Here is a 19889-nt window from a genome sequence, read left to right as displayed (position 1 = left end):
CCGCTACGGGGCAACTTCTTGGCCAAGAATTCACGATTTGCAAATTCGTGACTAAAGCATACGTTCAGGGCAACTTCATAGTCTAAATTGGAGATTTTCTCTGAGAGACAAGTGAAATATTTATGGCACCCATTTTCAATATAACTCCTGATTATAATGATGCATTGAGGGTAGATTGAGACTGTTACAAATTTAATACTTCATACAAAATACAACTATTTCTTCAATCATAAGCATTACATTTGTATAATAAATACAGCTATAGTCTTAGGTGTACACATACAGTATAATATAACATGCAGACGCTCAGCCAGCTAGTTTCCCAAGAAGCACAAACATTAGGAGCAGGTTGAACGCGAGCTTCCAGCCATTGCTTGGAGCAGTCTTGGTATTGGGGCCATCCTGACCTCAACTATCCCTTCGAGAATCTGAACTACCTCTGCCATTGTTGGTCGATCAAGCTCATGATCTTGGATGCACCAACATGCAACCTTGCAAGCCAGTTCAGCCTCATCCAGATTGACATCACCATGTAACATGTGATCTACCAAACTCCCCACGTCTCCTTCAAGAAGCTTATGTGCAGCATGCACAGGGAAATAAACATCAATGTTGCCATTGCTAGAAAATGGTCCACATGTGTTTCTCCTTCCAGAAATAATTTCCAGCACCACCATCCCGTAGCTATAAACATCAACTTTTGGTGTAATAGCAACACCAGTAAGCCATTCAGGTGCAAGGTACCCTACAGTCCCTCTCATCGTTGTCAATACTCGGCTAAAATCCCTTCCTAAAAGCTTTGCCATCCCAAAGTCTGCAATTTTTGGAAGGAATGAAGCATCAAGAAGTATGTTTTCTGGTTTGATATCACAGTGTATGATGTAGTCTCGACAGCTGTCATGCAAGTAGGCTAACCCTCTTGCAACTCCCAGGGCTATCTGATACCTAGCAGCCCAATTTAACACTGTAGAATTGCTTCGAAATAGATGGACATCAAGAGAGCGATTTGACATGTATTCATAAACAAGCAGCCTCTTAGCATCCTCGCAACAGAAACCAACAAGCTTAACTAAATTGATGTGCTGGATAGCTCCAATTGAGCTCACTTCAGCTCTGAATTGCTTCTCTCCTTGATAAACACCATCAAGCCTCTTAACTGCTATGGCATTTGAGTCACTAATAAACCCCTTGAATACAGAACCAAAACTACCTGCCCCCAACTTATCTGTGAATTTTTTTGTTGCTCGCTGTAGATCTTTGTATCTAAATGCAATGATTCCATTACAACCTGTAGAACCATTCAGTATGAGACCAGAGTTGTTCTTTTTGTTTGTCCAAATCATTAGTAACAGTATGAGTGCAAATATGCCTAGAGCACAAATGGATGTACCCGTTACAACTCCAATAGCAATCCCCCTTCTGTTGTATTTCAAACTTTGTACATCTTTAGCAGAAAGACGAAGGCAAAGAGTTTCTCCATTTGAATTGGTTGAGTCACTGCATTCTAGTTGTCTTATGTTGAGCAATTCATTATGCCACATGGAACATCCACTGTCACCAAAGGAGTACGCAGTGCAAGAGCAATTATTCAGGCAAATTTGTGCGCACTCACCCGAGCTTTTAGTAGGCTCGACTTCTCGGGCATTCTGGGGCAGCCTAACACATGGCTCACAGTAGAACTTGTCTGTCGTATGCTTTGTGCTTGCGTTCCTAATGCAGTTGTCTAGTTGAGTATTTCTCGAGCACCCATCTGCTCGGTCTTCTAGCTCCCAGTTCTTGGGGGATGTTATGGTGAAGCCCACCATACAAATGCAATGTGGAAAATCATTGTCAGTGCAAATTGTGAAAGGTCCACAAACTGCATAGACATCACATTGAGCTTTTGGTTGGGCATTCATCAGTACCCAGTCCTGTGAGCCCTTCACCCAAGTGAATGTCTTTATTTGACCTGAGATGTCAATTACATGACGAGTAAGCATATTTGGGTCCATATATTCCTCTAGTAAATTGTATGTGAAGTACTTCTCGTGCTCATTGTCAACAAACTTTGCACTAATAGCATGGCGGCCTGTCATCTCTGGAATTGGGGAAAAGTATTTTCCATTCCATGTACCGCTGGACCAATATGGCGTGGATGAGTTCAATGCCACAAGCAATAACTGGTTGACACCAATACCGGGGTCTAACTCATAGCGGTAACCACCGGCAGCTGGGTCAATCGAGTTTTTCCAAGAAATAAAATGGCGATTCAGGCCGGTGACCTTGTCCCATCCAAGCTTCGCCCCGGGGAAAAATGTATCTGTGGGGTGATCAAAGCTCTGCCATAGAACCTCTGATGAATTTGAAGAGTTTGTGAGGATAAGATTTCCATTACTCAACAACACAGCGGTGGTACTATTTGTTGTGATGTTTGCTTGTGTAGACCAGATTATGGACTTGGTGGACCGGTTAAAGATGACAAGGTTCCCATCCTGGGAGATTGTGAGCTCTAGTGAGGTGGTGTTATTGACCGGTTTATCCCTATTTGCAACCCATGCTGAAGTAAATTTGGGAACTGTATTGAACCATATGCCGAGGTACCAGTTGGTAGTGTCCTGAGATGATTTGCTACTGTTTGGTTTGAAGAAGCCAAGCGCGTACCTGCCATTCTTGGAGACGAGCTTGTCGTGGACAGCAAGTGCTTGGCCAGCCAAAATGGTATCCGTCGCAGCAGAACCTGCTGGGATGCGCATGTACAAGAGCAAGGTGAAAACAATGTGGAGGAGAGACATGGTGAGCTTAAGGTGGTGAGGGCGTCCTGAAACTTGCTGTGCGGAGTCTGCAAACTTAGGCTGGGAGCTCAGTGGTCATCGGGACATATAATCACTATGGTGTAAAGCACAACACCCAAATTAGTGGAGTCATCTTGTTTGCTGGTCGAAATCTTGTCGCCCTCATTCAGTTACTGATCGGACCGGCCAGACCGCCAAAAAAGGACCTTGGGCCTGAATAGTAGTTATAGTACGGATGTCTACGTGATTTATTTGTGGTGAAGGTGAAGCTCTTTTATTTGTTGATGGTGGTCTTTCCTAGCATGTCCGGGTGACCCGTGGGCGTGTTGGGATGGCATGTGACATAGAGAGTGTGATATGAAAAAATGTGTGCTGTCTCATATTATGTGCGATCTTCGCTCAGTCCAACTAAAAGAAGTCGGAAATAAATTCCGGACAAGAAGTAATAGGTTTCCTCAAGGTTTGATGTACAATGTTGAAAACTTAAGTTCGGATTCATTATTTGTTAGGAGAATCTAAAAAAAAATTGTAATAATTTGACTTGCTTCAAATTGTGGTTTTTTCTGTTGGTCATAAAATAGAATGATTTTGATCTCCTTTTCTGATATCTGAACTTACTACTAGTTTATTACGGGCAACGCTCTACTCGGCCCAAATAAAGGCATTTGGCATCACAAAAAATGTACTTGCGCGCTACCTTGACCGATCTTTAGCTACGGTAACTCAACATGTATAGCCTTTGTTTGTTTCAATTCTTCTTATTCTTCTTCAACTCTTGGTCCGAAGTCCGCAGCGTAGTGGTCGGCGTTTGGATTTCTTCATCATGTTTTCATCGCGAGGTGGTGGTAGAGGCATGTCGCATTGGTTGAGCGCTCGGTGCTCGATGGTCGGTGTTGGAACTGGCCCGTTGGAAATCACCAAGAAGCCCCCCCCCCCCCCCCCCCTCTCTTGAGAAAACTAGGGTGTGAGAGTCCCCCTCCTTTCCCCATGGCCTCTGGCCCTTCTCTTCTGGTGGCCTCGCCGGCCAGAGTGGGAGGGGGAGCTGTTGTTGGCCTGTAGCTAGATCTACGAGTAGTGGTGGTCCGTCGGCAGGGGTAGTTTGTAGTAGGGTGACAATGTTTTCTCGGCATGACCTAGTGCATCCGATGCGCGAGATGCTCCCGCATCAAGTTGCGGCCGTCGGAGTTGATGGCGAGCGGGTCCAAATCCGGGATTTTCGCAAATAAGGCCAAGCTCGTTGTCGTCGGCGACCTCCTCAACCGAGATATGTTGAGGTGCTTTTGGTTCTTCTGATTGGCCATGGATGCGAGGGAAATAGGGTGGTTCCTTTCTAAAATGGGAAATGGTGGGTGTATAATTACACGAAGAGCCCCGTGTAATAAGGAAATTATAATAAGGTCCCGTATTTTTACAAAGAACACCGTAAAGTAGATCGAAAAACGTAATAAAGTCCTTGCTCAATGCTGGCAGTGGACAACATCTAGGCACCGCCGCTCCTACTCTCGTCGGGGATAACACCACTTGGGAGAGTTGGAGCTTGAATGGCCGCGCCGAGGCTACTGAAGTAGGAAGAAGATGCTCAAGTAGCGGCCACGGCAGAGCGCGGCGAGGTCAACACTATGACCATGAATAGTAGAGGCCAGACCACGTCGTCGCTTGGGAGCCGCTGCAGGGAGCACAAACTCCAAAAGCTCCGAGAGCCATTTAGAAAGTACGGTTGTCATCAAGCTACTAGAATCTTCCCCTCGCCGCCACGAGTGGCCAGGAGAAGCCGGACAGCTTGAAGACCACCAGACGCGCGATGGCAACACTTCTTATTTAGGGGATTAGCCTCCAAGGCGAGGTTCGTCTTCCTGGTCCACGGAAAAGCGATGTATAGCCTCGTGACGACCGTTTGGTGTCGTGCTTTTTTGCATGGAATCTCAGGGCTTTATTAACCATCAACAACTGCTCCTACGATGTCAGCCTGAAGACCGGCAATAAGGAAGCTAAGGGGGAAGTTCCATCCAAACACTTGTCAACTCCAACGTGCAACCGTGCTTGGCACATATGTGAGCGACTGCGTTAGACGATCTTATTACATGTTGAATAGCAAAAGAAGAAGACAAACTAGAATGCTTTGCGATGTCTTGTAAAATCGGCTCAACAACTGCGCGAGAACGAGCCCTCGAGTCCCAGAGGTTAACAATCTCTAAGCAATCCACTTCAAACACCACTCGCGCACACAGCTTGACGAAGATCACACCCTCCCTTAGTGCCATTGCCACTTCAATCATCGGACTAGTGATCTCAACACCTCCCGCTCCCCCACACCAGCATCAGTATTGACTTTTATGCAGCTTTCATCCAGTGATCGCCAACCAAATCCTGGCAATGGTATAGCCTGTCGCCTAGGATTATCTAGCAAGGCTAGCTAGGTTATTTCTCGTCCTCACCATGGACTGGAAGAGGATCCAGGCCTACCCGGTCATGAGTGATGATATATTTCTAGAGGTCCGCTTGAGCACCACCGGCGGGAGCACAGGGAATCCTGAAGCGACTTCATCATGGGCCGCTCCAAAAGCGGTCCAACAAAAGGTACTCGTTTTTTTCCTTTTTTCTATTTAAAATCAAAAATTGTTTAAATTTGAAAAAAATTCAAATTTTAAAAATGTTCAAAAATAAAAAATATTCAAGATTGAATATCGTTCTAAATTTTAAAAGCTTAAAATTGGAAATGGTTCAAAATTTAAAAATAATAAAAAATGTCCAAAATATAAAAAATCCAAATTTTGAAAATGCTTTCATATTTAAAAAATTAAATTTTAAAAAGTTCAAAATATGAAAAATATTTGAACTAACAAATGTTCAAAAAACAAAAATGTCCAAAAATAGTTCAAACTTGAACATTTTCAAAAATAAAAAATGGCTAGTAGAAACAAAAAACCGATGATAACCCGAAAACCCAAAATCAAACGAGCAGACCGAAGCAAAGCGAAACACAAAAATCGTTGGCCCAGTTAAAGCATCTCCACCGGTCCTCCTAAAAAAGGGCCGGCATGCACGCCGACAGCAGAGCTATAGGGAGCGTCGGCTGCATGCACTTAGCATTTGTGGACCGTGTCTCACATCAATTAACCTAATAGAGACGCCGACACCATGCATGCATATGCAAGTGGGGACAGAAAAAGTAGGAGAGAGGAGGATCTTTAGAGGCTGTGTCACATGCAAGTGGGCCACATGCAATTTTTGAGCAGAAATTGGACGCCGGCACTCCCAATCGGGTCCCTTCGCGAAGGGATTGCTACGGGCGTGTCGGCGCTTTTAGTAAGGTCTAAAAATGGCCGGCGCTTTTCGGAACCGTCGGTGTGGGCAGTTTCTCTCTCTAGGATCCCCAAAATGCTATTCAGAAAGCTATGGGAGGACCAGTGGAGATGCTCTTAGCCCTCGCTATTCGTGGGGAGCACATCCCCTGTCACCTATAGATCCGCACACAGCTAAGCTCCTTTTCGTATTAAAAAATACCCCAAACTGTTTGACACTACTTAAATTTTGAGTTGAAGGAGTCACCACTCACCAGCAATCCTGGCAGTGGGTCCTGCTCGTCACATCCATCCCCAACGTCCTACTTCCAAGGAGAACAACAGGAGAAGACAAGCGAACCGTTCCGCTCTTCCTCTCGTGAGAGGCGGCGGCAGCCAGCTCCCCCGATCTCGTCCGACTAGGGCGTTGGCCCTAGTCCCCATTTCCTCTTCTCGCTGCTCCAGCGGCAGTATGAGGGAGGGGGATCTTGTTCCTCCGTCGTGGCCTAGTAGTTAGGGTTAGGTTTTGGTTCCTATGGTGCGTCGTTGGGGTGGTGAGAGCGGTGTTCGGACTAATAAATCTGCATCAACTCTACTCCTACACCAGTGATGACCTTCTGGGCGACGTCTCAGAGTTGATGGCAACGTGTGATGATCGGTCCTTCAGATCTGGCGAGATCAGTTTCTCGATGTGTCAATGGCGTTCGTTTTTATCCGCGACGACGCTAACGGCCGAGCGAGGTGGTTCGTCTAAAGCGAAAATGTAGGCAGGACCTTACGCATGACTTACCCACGTTTTTACGGGAAGGGTTCCGAAGGACCTGGAGTTTGTATTACTTCGGTGGTGGATGCACAATGACATAAAGGACCTTATAGATTAAGGAAATTACAATAAGTTCTTGCCTTTTTCCAAAGCACACCGTAAAGAAGACCGCAGAAACGTGATCCAACCTTGCTTGATGCCGACGCTGGTGAACCTCCATGATGTTGGTGAACCTCCAGGCACCGCCGCTCCTACTCTCATCGGGTACGACACCAGTTGGGAGAGCTGGAGCTTGAATGGTTGTGCCAGGGCTAGGGAAAATCCTTCGAAGGGGAAGAAGATGCTTTGCGAGAGCGCAATGGTGGTCAACCCTATGAATGTGGCTAGCTGCGCGATGCCGCCGGGAACACAAACTCCAAAAGGTGCCACAACCATATGAAATGTCCAGAAACCCGAGATGCATAGATTCATATTACACTTCAAAATGATCTAGTGGACAATTTGTGGAGAGTAGAATCGTCTGATTCTTGAACAAGTTGAATCACAATTTTTTATAAGAATAATTTAATTTATATATTTGGATTATTATCTGAATCAATTTATGTAATATTATTTGAATTGAATTATTATTTAAAACTATGCAAAATCTTGTAATTTACCCAAAAAAGTCATAATTTGTTAGATCAGCCATGTTAGGAGCGCGGTTACAACATCTCTGAAATGGAAAAAAATAATTATACCGCTGCCACCAACCTCCGGCTTCCACCAGGACCCACTTGTCAGATCCATCCCCAACCTCCCTGCTCGCTGCGCCGGCGCCATCGAAGCGGCCCCGCTCTCGCCATTCGCAAGCATAGACGCGCGAATCGATCACCTGGCGGCTGCCTGCAGGACCATCTCCGGCAATCGACCCCCTGGTGGCTCGCCTTACCCTTGACGGCCTCCCTTCAGAAAAGCAGAGGCTGGGCACGTTAATGAGCTCGCGTCGCCTCCATCTACCACTTCGCCCGCTCCCTGAACGGTGAGCCTCGTCCGACTCCATTCGCCCCCTTTTCCTCCATCTATCCCCCCCCCAGTTTCTGAAGGAAGATGGGGTTGGTTTAAACAGATGATGATGATGATGATGATAGATGTGTATGGATACTTGGGAAGAATGGTTGTTTTTTCTGTACATTCCTTTTATGTTGCTCAATTTCTCAGCAGGTTCATTTCCCTTTTAATTAAGCACTTTTGGACATTGAAATGCCCTTTTTTCTTGAACACATGCCAAAGCATGCGTCATTATATATTAGAAGAAGCCGTCAAGAAGACGGGAGCAAACCAAATGTACAAAAGGCAAGAGCCAAAAGACAAGAAGAAGGAAAAAAGAACTATACAGGCTAACTTTGTTAACCTAGACCGGTAGCATATCTAGTAGATGGTCAGGAGGTCCAGCATGTAACGCCCTTGAAAATCAAGGTTTCATGTAGTAGTTGCTAGTAAAGAATAGTGTTCCTACTAATATAAATATATAAGTTGATAAAAAGGGGGTGGACTGGATCTAAATCGTGTTATTTATGTGGCATCAATGAGTCTATCGACCATCTATTTCTTACATGTCCTGTAGCAAAGTATATGATGAATTCAGTGGCTGTAGCTCAGAAACTGAAATGAACTCCACATTCCGTGCATCGTCTCTCTAATGTGGGGGTGCTCCATTTCCCCTTAGAGAACGGGGACTGATGGCACGGAATAAGGCGAGATTATTAGGCCTGTGGTGGCTGATGATCCTGCAAACCTGGTGTACCTGGATGATGGTGGGTCTGGACACAACTTGAGTAAAGGAACTGGGAGTGATGCGCTTTTCTCAAAGGCATTTTCCAGCTTCCCGCACTAGATCTCGAGGTTCCGCGGTCCACTTGTCAGATCCAAAACTGCCACCGTGGTGCCGCGGAGGATCCTATGCTGCTGCTCTTGGACACATGGGAGCACTCAGCGAGTATTGGCTGATGGCTGCAGGCGTATGTTGCTACAGGCGAGGGGTGCGGCAAGGCATGATGGAGCAGTGTTCAAGGCGTGGACCGCGTTGGCGGTTTCGTGACCTCTGCAGTCAGCTGAACTAATCGTGCCCTTCCGGGCCTGTTGGGGCCTCCTCCCCCCACTGAATGGTCCACGCCGGATCTGGATAGCTCAGTGGGGGTTCGAGGTCACCCCGGCGTGGCGAGTACATCCCTGAAGTGCGAGGCCAGTCCACAATATTGTCGGCTGGCCATCCTTTCTTGGGTCGGTGGGCCTGTCCCGTCCTGTGCACTTGTTTGGATGGCATCTAGGCCGATGGTAGTTTGGTGGCGCCTGTTGTAATGTTTGTCTTGTGGCCGTTGGATGTCATCTTGTCTTGAGTGGTCCTAGGGGCAGACCTAGAGCACATGTACTGTATAGAAGAAGATGGGTCTGGACTCCGGACCCGGTGTCCTCCAAGTGATCATTCATTTTAATTTGGTGTGTCACACTCTAAATACATGTACTGTATAGAAGAAAATGGGTTCGGACCCGGTGTCCTCTGACCCCTGCTGGATGAACGTAGGTCTGCCCCTGAGTGGTCCGGTGTTTCGGCCTTGTCTTAGGCTTGTAAGACTGTTCTTTCTGTCAATGCAACGAAATGCAAGCTTTATGTTTTCTCTGAAAAAAAAGAGTTTCTCTGTAACCTCATTGCTTCAATAGCACCATGTTAACTACCTGTACTCCATGTTGACCCAAATTTCCTTTCTGATTCAGCCTAGTTTGCTATCACTGAGCGAGGATCGCCAACACCATCGGATTCACTTCCTGCATGCCTCGGACTATCTCAGAGACTGCTGCCAATGCTGCTGACTTCATGGGATGATGGGAACCTGTAGCCGAAGACACACTCATTATTTTGGCAGCAACCTCGCTGGTATGGCCTATCTTTCATGACCGTGCCATGTCTACCATGATGCCGGGTATTTACAATATTCTACAAAGACGATGTTTGCATCCCCACTGTAATAGTTGAAACAAGGTTAAAATGGTCTTCTATTCTGGATCTTAAAATGCTATATATTTCCATGTTAAGTAGAGAAAAAGAGAAACATCTATGATGATGCATATTTGGTATGTCACCAGATTATAATGATGCAGCAGGGTACATTAAGACCATTACAGATTTATACAAAATACACCTATTTCTTCAATCATAAGCATTAGAAATTTACATTTGTATAATAAATATCACTGTAGTCTTAAGTGTAAAAATATGTATTGTAACATCTAGACGTACAGTCCAGCTAGTTTCACTGAAGCTAAAAGATTACAAGCATGTTGAAAACAAATCTTTGAGCCATAGCTTGGAGCAGTCTTGGTATCCCGACAAGGAATCCCAGCTAGTCTCCCTTAAATGAAAACATTAGCATCGTGTTGAATGCGTGCTCCCAGCCATTCGTTCAAGCAGTCTTGGTATTGGGGGCATCGCGACATCAACTAGCCCTTCGAGAATCTGAACGACCTGTCCCATTGTTGGTCGATCATACTCGTTATCTTGGATACACCAACATGCAACCTTACAAGCCAGTTCAACCTCCTCCAGATTAACATCACCATGGAGCATATGATCCACCAAACTCCCAACATTTCCTTCAAGAAGCTTATGTGCCGCATACACAGGGAAATAAACATCAAGGCTATGACCACTAGTACATGGTGTGCACGAGTTCCTCCTTCCAGAAATAATTTCCAGCAGCATCATACCGTAACTATAAACATCAACTTTTGGTGTGACAGCAACGCCACTAATCCATTCAGGTGCAAGGTACCCTGCAGTTCCTCTCATTGTAGTCAGTACTCGGCTATATTCCCTTCCCAGAAGCTTTGCCATCCCAAAGTCTGCAACTTTGGGAAAGAATGAAGCATCAAGAAGTATGTTTTCTGGCTTAATATCACAATGTATGATACAGTCTCGACACCTCTCATGCAAGTAGGCTAATCCTCTGGCAACTCCCAGGGCTATTTGATACCTAGCAGCCCAGTTCAGCATCGCAGAATTGGATTGAAATAGATGGATATCAAGAGAGCGATTTGACATGAGTTCGTAACAAGCAACCTCTTAGAACCCTCACAACAGAAACCAACAAGCTTAACTAAATTAATGTGCTGGATAGCTCCAACCGAGCTCACTTCTGCTCTGAATTGTTTCTCTCCTTGATAAGCACCGTCAAGCCTTTTCACTGCTATGGCAACTGAGTCATCTATAAGCCCTTCGAATACAGAACCAAAGCTGCCACCACCCAACTTATGTTTGAATTTATTAGTTGCATGCAGTAAATCAGTATATCTGAATGCAACAATTCCATTACAACCTTGAACACCATTCAGTATTCGCTCAGAGTTCTTCCTTTTGTTTCTCCGAACCATTACTAGGAGAATGAGTGCAAATAAGATTAGAGCAGAAGCAATTAAACCTGTAGCTACCCGAATAACATTCTTCTTTCTGTTAGTATTCAATCTGTTCAAAACTGTACCAGAAACACGAAGGTAAAGAGTTTCTCCAGTTGAATCGGTAGTGCCACTACATTGTAGTGTTCTTATGTTGAGCAATCCATTATGCCAGATAGAACATTTGTCATCGTTGAATGAATATGCTGTGCAGGAGCAATAACTCAGACAAACTTGTGCGCACTCACTTTGATTTGCAGCAGATTCCACCTTTGAGGCATTTTGGGGCAACTTAACGCATGGCACAGAGTTGAACCTATCTGTGGTTTGTGCTGTGCTTTTGGTACCAATGCAGTCTAACGGAGTATTTCTGGAGCAACCACCGGTTTGATCTTCTACCTCCCAGTCCTCAGGGGATGTTATGCTGAAGCCGTCCATGCAAGTGCAAGGTGGAGTCACATTATCAGTGCAAATTGCGAAAGGTCCACAAACTGCATAGACATCACATTGAGATTTTGGTTGGGCATTGATCATTACCCAGTCCTGTGAGCCCTTCGTCCAAATAAATGTCTTTATTTGACCTGAGACAGCCATCACATTACGAGCAACCACATTTTCGTCGAGTACGGTTGTTGTGATGTACTTCTCGTGGCCATTTCCGACAAATATTGTAGTGAAAAGATGGTTGTTGGCTGCCATCTCGGGAACCGAGCCAAAATATTCGCCATCCCATACACCGGTCGACCAGTAGGCTATGGTGGAATTCAATGGTGTAAGCAATAATTGGTCGACACCACTAGGATCTACCTGATAACGATAGACACCGGTGGCTGGGTCGATCAAGTTCTTCGACGAAACAATACGTCGGTTCGGGCCGGTGAGCTTGTCCCATCCAAGCTTAGCCCCAGTGAAAAGTGTATCCGTGGGGTGATCAAAGCTCTGCCACAGAACCTCTGACAAGTTTGAAGAGTCTGCCAGGATGAGATTACCACTACTCAACAGCACAACAGTGGTGTTATTTCCTGTGATGTTTGCTTGTGTTGACCAGATTATACATTCGCTGGACTTGTCCAAGATTACAAGGTTGCCATCCGGGGAGATTGTGAGCTCCAAGGAGGCTGTGTCCTTGATTGGCTTATCCCTATTCGCGACCCATGCCGAAGTAAATTTGGGGACTGCATAGAACCATATGCCAAGGTACCAATCTGAGGATTTGCTGCTTGTTTTGAAGAAGCCAAGCGCGTACCTGCCGTTCTCGGAGATGAGCTTGTCCTTTACGGCAAGCGCTTGGCCGGGCAAGATGGTGTCCGTCGCGGCACTGCCTGCCAGGATTCCTATGAAGAAGAGCAGGATGAAATCTATCAGGAGATGCATGATGGACTGAAATGGAGGGAGAGCTTGCGGGTGCAGAAACTAAAAATATACGATGAGTGCTTATCGTCTCGTCACAGCAGTACATAATTAAGCGGGGTGTCGTGGTGGGTCAATAGTCAAATATTGCCTCTAAACTAATCGAGCTAACTTTTATTCCACTAGCATGGTGGCCCTCGCAAATGCGAGGGCATCATCTTTTTCTTACGAAGTTAGGCATTGTATTTATTGTGTCGTAGGAAATATATTACTTTATTTTAAATACATAATCTTTGATTCCCCCCCCCCCCCCCTCAGTTCTCTAAATTCTATGACACTTTAAGCCAATGTGACAATACATGTCGAGATACTTGAATATTTTACTGTTGCAGTCTTCTAGATTTAACCAGTTGACACCATTATCTTTACTTAACAAAATAATTGTCTAGAATATAGATATAGAATATCCAGATGTTGTGCTACCTTGAGTGCATAATTCATGTACGCTTTAAGAAGTCACTCTGATGCTCATGAACAATTATGACGAAAAGTAGTTTATGTACTCCTATATGTGATGTAATCTTGTTACTGAAATTTGTGTTTTTTGAATTTAACATTTCTAATGTATAATCATGTTGATTTTTATTATGTTTGTGGCATGCTTATATTTCCTTGGGACTTTTATTTTATAGGGATTTTGTTTCGTAGCGTTTTTATTAGTTTTTTTTGTAGGATTGGAGTAGGTTATTTCCTACAAATTTATCTTTGCTATAGTTTTTCAAATTATGTTTTCATCGCACTCGAAACTATCGGAAATAATCTTTTGTTGGTACAAATTAAGTTTTGGAAAAATCGGGTACTAATGACACTAAAATATCCTATATACATTTTATTCTTGAGAATCAAAGATCTAGTGCCATTACAATTACATAGATGTGCTGGTGCATTTGTGGAGCCTAGCCTGATACGGTAGGTAGAAAAAAGATTGTTTTTAAAATGAGTTGGTCTAATTCCCCGTACGTGTATCATCCTGATTTCTTAATTTGTATACTGTTGAATTAAAGAGTCGATGAAGGGACTCCATCGATTGCTCGATTCTACCCGCGCTATGTTGGTTACAGCTGGTCGCTTTGTACACGTATAATCCTAGATGTTAAGATTGAAATCATCGGTTTATATTATTTAGCATATGTGGATTAACCCGGTGGCTCGAAAAACATATTTATATCCAAATTTAGACAAAGTTGAGATATCATTTGTTGGATGGGGGGAATAATAAACTTGACCATACACATACATATATCTATACATTGACATACATTTATACTTTATTATATTGTAAATTTAAGGTATAGCAAAACAAATCAGCTAAATCATGCAGCTAAACTTGTACGTATACACTTCTCATGGTGTATTTTTTCTGTCGGAAGGACTACCCAAACTAGCTAGCGAGCCTACGTTTTATGTTCTGATTGGAGTCTCCGAGCACATGTTTCCTTTTCTTATTCCCAAATCTCAAACAGGTATGCTCGGCCATAATTTTTTTATTGAGAGTCCATCTTGTTCACGGGACAACTATGGACCGGCAAAAAAAAAAACTATAGATACGTGTCTACTCTTTATATTAAATGTGTCAAGCACAACTACAAACTGTTACGTAATTAATAATCGTTCATTAAATCATAGCCACTTAATTTATATCTAACTGCTAATGCTAATATAATTTAGATGATGTGGCTTAATGTGGTGTCTCTATTAAACATCCTTATATTGCTTTTAGTATATAATAGATAGATAGATAGATTGGTGATGAACAATCGCCTAGCGTCCAGGGAAGGGCAGCCATGTGGTATGGTCTTTGTTCTGGACTTGTTCGTTTCAACATCTTTGTTAAAGAATGTTCTCTACAGAGACAGAGGGTTTTACTTTTTTTTTTTTGAGGCCAGATATCTGATTATATTAAGTAAGGAAACAAGACAATACAAGAACCAACCAGACACTGGGACAGCTGTCCCCAAAAAACAAAAAGAACCCTGAAAGAAACTAAAAAGCAATCAAGCCCTCGGGCTCCTCTGAGACGATGAAGATCGGCCACCGCCATCTTCGATAGCTCCACCTCGCCGGACGGAGAGACGAAACCACCACAGGCCGCAGCTAGGTCGCCGGATCGAACCTTTAGAGGACCACGCCTCGTAGAAGTCGCCGCAGCAGCCACCCGTCGCGGACGCCGGGATCTGAAGGAGGCTGAAAGCACGTCGGCGGGGGACACGCCCCGGTTCACTCCGGCGGTCAGGACAGAGAAGCTGGCCAGAGCCAACACCCCGACCTGCATCTGCACACACAGCAACTTGGGGACGAACTGCAGAACAACCGAACTCCTGTACAAGCACCAGAAAAGCCCGTCGGCAAGCTCCAGGCCCACACCGGCGCACCCCCAGCACCTCCGCCGTCGAGCCAGGAGGAGCTCAACGACGACGAAGAACGTGTGGTTTTTTGCTTATGAGATCCTGACACCTGTACCGGCTCAGACCAAAGTACGGAGTATTTGTCTCTAGGCGGCTAGCTTGATGTTAAGTTGCATTTTCTCAGCCGCCTTCTACAGGTTATGGTATCACATCAAATTATTACTCCACTGCTTTCTCCGTCGGAAGGCAACAAGTCTGAACCTTCCGAGAATTGTTGTCGAAAACCGATTGCCAAGCGCTGACGGGACATAGGGATGCCATTCTCCCTATCCTAGACTAGCTCCTGGGTACTCGGCACATTCGTAACTCAACTCAGCGCGCATCGCATACCACGCATAGCAGCGGGGACACGGTGCTCCCAGCTGTTTGGGTGAGGTCTTGTTTGCTTCTAATGTATTTATGGAGATGGGAGGGAATTATTTACTAGTCTGTTTACTTCTCCGGTTTGAACCAAATAATCCCGAGATATCCCCTCCCATCCCCTTCCATCTTACATTTTTTTGGCTAAATTTAAAACTCTCCATCATATCAGTGTATTTTTAGAGAAGGGTATTTAAGGGGATTGGATGAACACCAAATCCCCTCCCATCCCCATACCAAATCCTCTGTCCCTGATGGCATCGGATTGTTTTGACAAATGTCGCCCATTTTAGATATATACCATCGGCTAGATAATAGCCTTTGATATATTGATGGCCATTGATCTTATAGTTGCATGGTGGAGTATGACCTTCCACTAGTTTGCTAAACACCGGAGACCGTTGCAACACGTTGATGTCATTGTGTGAACCTATCATGCCAAAGAAAGAATGCCAGATCCATAGGTCATAATCTGCCACAGCTTCAAACACCACACTGCAATATCCATGATGCCCTTTGTATATATCTTGCCAAGCAAACATGCAGTTCTTCCATGAGCAGTGCATACAATCGATGCTTCCAAGCATCCTAGGGAATTCTTTTGCTGCATTTTGGGCCATGATCCTTGCAGTCTCTTTTTCAGTTGGCCCTCTCATTTTGCCAAACTTTCCACCACAGCTCGGCAAAATTTATACATGAACTTAATGGCAATAGACTCACTAATGCGAAGGTAGTCTTCATGTGTATCGGCAGGTGCTTCGTATGCAAGCATCCTCATGGCGGCGGTGCAATCCTGAATCAATGAGAACTGAGCCGTGCCAACAACGTCGTATTTCATCTTGTGAACTTTGGGCCACGAAAATTGGGCAGGACACAGTACCTATCCAAAACATAGTACTCCTTCTATCCGTAGTTACTCCCTCCGTCCACAAATAAGTGTACATGCGGGTTTTTCAAGATAAAATATGAAGTGAAGTGAAAAATGCATTGGGAAGATGCATCTCTCCTCTTTAATTATTTCACCTCCAATGAGCTAAGTGCTTGTAGAAAACAAGGAGAACATGTGCTCAATATTATTGGATTTGATTTCCGTGCGATGAGAGGGAAGCAATTAAAATGCATTGGGAAGATAGGAGTACACTCTTTTGTGGACAAAATTTAGAGCTAGATGTCCACTTATTTGTGAACGGACAGAGTATGGCTTAGAGCAACTCCAGCCGTTGGCGCTCCCCACGGCCAAATCCGGCGCTAAATAGTGCCGGATTGGATGAAACTTTGGCGTGGGGAGCGCCGAAGTTCCATCCGTCTCCCCAGGTAGATGCCCGGAGATCGGCGTTTTTGTCTTAGTTTCACAAATAAACGTTACAGTTCGGCGAATTTGACAAATTTTGCCAATATTGGCTTATTTTTACAAATAAACGTTACAGTTGAACAAAACATGCAAATAATTTGACAAGTTTTCAAACAAATCAAATGGAAACTAGTTGGTGTTGCCTCGAAGCCTCCATATGTGCTCCACCAGCTATTGTGGAGTCCCTAATCTCCTGACGCATAGCGATGAGCGTAGCCCACGATGCCGGCAACTGGAGGCTGTGCAAGGGACCCTCTCTGTCATATGGTGTAGCTTGTTCGCTCAGAGGAACCGGATACTTTCGCTCATTCTCGATAATCATGTTGTGTAAGCACACACAACAGTTCATCATCTCCCACATCTGATCGTTGGACCAAGTCAAAGTGGGGAACCGGACTACAGCAAATCTCTGCTGGAGGACACCAAATGCACGCTCGACGTCCTTTCGGCAACCTTCTTGTTCCTTGACAAACTCCACCTCCTTCGGGAGGACGGGGTTTGAGATAGTCTTCACAAATATTGCCCACTTTGGATAGATACCATATGCAAGATAGTATCCCTTGCTGTAGTGCCGGCCATTGATCACAAAGTCATCCGGGGGAGCATGACCCTCAACAAGCTTGGAGAAGATCGGCGAGCACTGCAGGACGTTGATGTCGTTGTTGAATCCCGTCATACCAAAGAAGGAGTGCCAAATCCAGAGATCATGGGTAGCCACTGCTTCTCAAATATTACATAGCAGTCTTTTTTGTGACCCTTGTACATTCCCTGCCAGGCAAACGGACAGTTCTTTCATTTCCAATGCATGCAGTCAATGCTTTCAAGCATCCCTGGAAATCCTCGAGCTTCATTGAAAGCTAGGATCTGAGCAGTATCTTCGACAGTGGGTGATCTCAAGTAGATGTCCCTGAACACTGCTATCACAACCCTGCAGAACCGGTAGAAACAATCAAGGGCGGTGGACTCCGCCATCCGAAGATAGGCATCGGCAGAATCACCAGGAGCTCCATATTCCAGCATCCGCATTGCCACCGTGCACTTTTGGAGGGCGGAAAACCCTGCCATGCCGGTGCAATCCAACTTGCATCTGAAATGGGAGCCGTACTCTCGAAGGGCATACACAATTCCCAGGAAGAGCTTCCGGCTCATCCTGAAATGACGCGAAGTAGTCGGCGTAGAGCATGCAGTAGCCCTCCATTCGCTGCCTCGGCTTGCACTTCCGGCGACCCGGTGCCGGCCCACCACGGCGGCCAATGGCCTTCTCGGCGTACAAGCCGGACAGGCAAGTTAGGATCAACATGTGCTCCTCTTCTTGGGCGGCGGCTGCCATCTCTTCTTCAAAAAGCTCGGCGAACATCTGCTCCTCCTCGTCGTCGGAGTCCATGTCCGGCGAGGCAAATGGACGAACACCTGCCGGGCGTGTCGATGAGGCGGGACGCGAGAGAGTTGCCCGATGGCGGAATATAGGCAGACGGTACGACGGCGGCGAAATATAGGCTGCTGGGTGGAGGGACGGCGGAGTTCAGGCAATCGGCCGGCGGATTGGCGAGGGGTGGTGTCGGCGGCCACAGAGCAACGAGAGGGGAGGGGGATTTGCGACGAGAAAGTGGTGAGGTTGCCGACAGAGCGGGCCCGTCCCTGCTTTTCTCTCGTCCGGAGTCCCGGAGCGCACCCCGGGGGGGCGGGGATGGCCTGAGCTCTTCGGATGGATTAAGGCCCTATTCCGGGGGAAAACGAGGAACCGGGGGCACGGCAGGACCGAATAACGCCGTCCGGATGAAAAAAACGTCTGCCGGGAGCCGGGTCGGGAAGATGGCTGGAGGTGCTCTTAGCATTTAAGACTGTGCCGCTCGTTATCTGCATACCATTGTGGACATTGGTGAGATGCGTGACAACCACCACGGTTCTATTTTGTCCATCCCCAAGCCGCATACTCCCTCCGTCCACAAATAAGTGGACATCTAGCCCTAAACTTTGTCCACAAAAGAGTGTACTTCTATGCACTTTAATTGCTTCTCTCTCATCGCACGGAAATCAAACCCAATAATATTGACCATATGTTTTCCTTGTTTCTACAAGCACTTAGCTCATTGGAGGTGAACTAATTAAAGAGGGGAGATGCATCTTCCCAATGCATTTTTTACTTCACTCCATAATGTATCTTGAAAACCGCGCATGTACACTTATTTGTGGACGGAGGGAGTACCTGCCCTTTTCTTGTGGAACCTGTGTACACTCTTATCGAAAAGATCATCATCTGCCGATGAATAGCTACTGTGGAGCATAGAGGGGGCATAGGGGAAATCTTTCGTTATGCCAAATTATTACGCCAGGCATTTGAGTATTATGAGAAAGAGGTCCGCTGGTGGCTTTTTTTCTTCGAGAAAATGCAAAGGACCTTTGTGTCTCATTTCATTGAACAGATAGAGTTGAGTTTATAGGCCTCCTAAGAGGTGAGTTACAACATAGAAAAGAAAAAGGACCAGGTTGTCGGCGCGCTCAAACCAAGTGCGGCGGTCTGAGCCCAGTGGGCTGCCTCGTCCTTGATCGTGGTCATGATATTGCTGAAGGAGGGCCGTGCCCCTTCAAAGACACAAGCATTCCGGTGTTTCCAGAACATCCACGTCATGAGCAGCGCAGTGGTGCCTAGGCCCTTGCGCGATGGCTTCGGGGTTGCAGGCTTCAGGGCGACAAGCCAGTCAATCAGAGAAGTATCAGCGTTGCTTGGGGGCCTACATGTCATCCGAAGCCAGGGCAGAACTTTGTGCCAAACCTGCTTGGAGAATGGGCATTCGATGAGCAGGTGGCGCATGGTCTCTGGCTCAGAGCATGCAGCGTGGATGATATTGTTGACCGCGTCGTTCAAGACGATCTGCCGTCCAGCAACGATCCTGTAAGGCCAACTAACAAGGTTAAAATGACCTTCCATTTTTTATAAAAAAGCTACAGAATTCCATGTTAAGGAGAGAAGAAGAGAAACATCTGTGCTCCTATTTGGTATGGCACCAGATTATAACGATGCAGTGAGGGTACAAAGTTATATAAAATACAATACTTCTTCAATCATAAAGCAATTACATTTGTATAGCAGATACAACTGTAGTCTTAAGTGTAGACAAA

At 45.6% G+C, this 19889-nt stretch overlaps 1 protein-coding gene and 1 pseudogene across 1 annotated transcript; both read right to left on the bottom strand.

Annotated features, from left to right (window-relative positions):
* Window positions 1-175: 175 nt before the first annotated feature.
* On the bottom strand, window positions 176-2839 carry LOC124702852 (G-type lectin S-receptor-like serine/threonine-protein kinase At2g19130). The gene has a single exon (XM_047235028.1). It carries the CDS (start codon window positions 2769-2771, stop codon window positions 339-341), a length of 2433 nt encoding a protein of 810 aa, XP_047090984.1. The 5' UTR covers window positions 2772-2839; the 3' UTR covers window positions 176-338.
* Window positions 2840-10210: 7371 nt separating this feature from the next.
* Window positions 10211-12637, bottom strand: LOC124684724 (annotated as a pseudogene).
* Window positions 12638-19889: the final 7252 nt, after the last annotated feature.

This window comes from Lolium rigidum, chromosome 1 (assembly GCF_022539505.1).
Source record: "Lolium rigidum isolate FL_2022 chromosome 1, APGP_CSIRO_Lrig_0.1, whole genome shotgun sequence".
In the NCBI taxonomy this organism is placed as follows: domain Eukaryota; kingdom Viridiplantae; phylum Streptophyta; class Magnoliopsida; order Poales; family Poaceae; genus Lolium; species Lolium rigidum.
The sequence above is the reverse complement of the archived record's forward strand: the minus strand, read 5'-3'. Positions and strand labels throughout refer to the sequence as shown.

Coding starts and splice junctions, on each gene's coding strand:
- LOC124702852 (XM_047235028.1), bottom strand. CDS start 2,771: ATGTCTCTCCTCCACATTGTTTTCACCTTGCTCTTGTACATGCGCATC.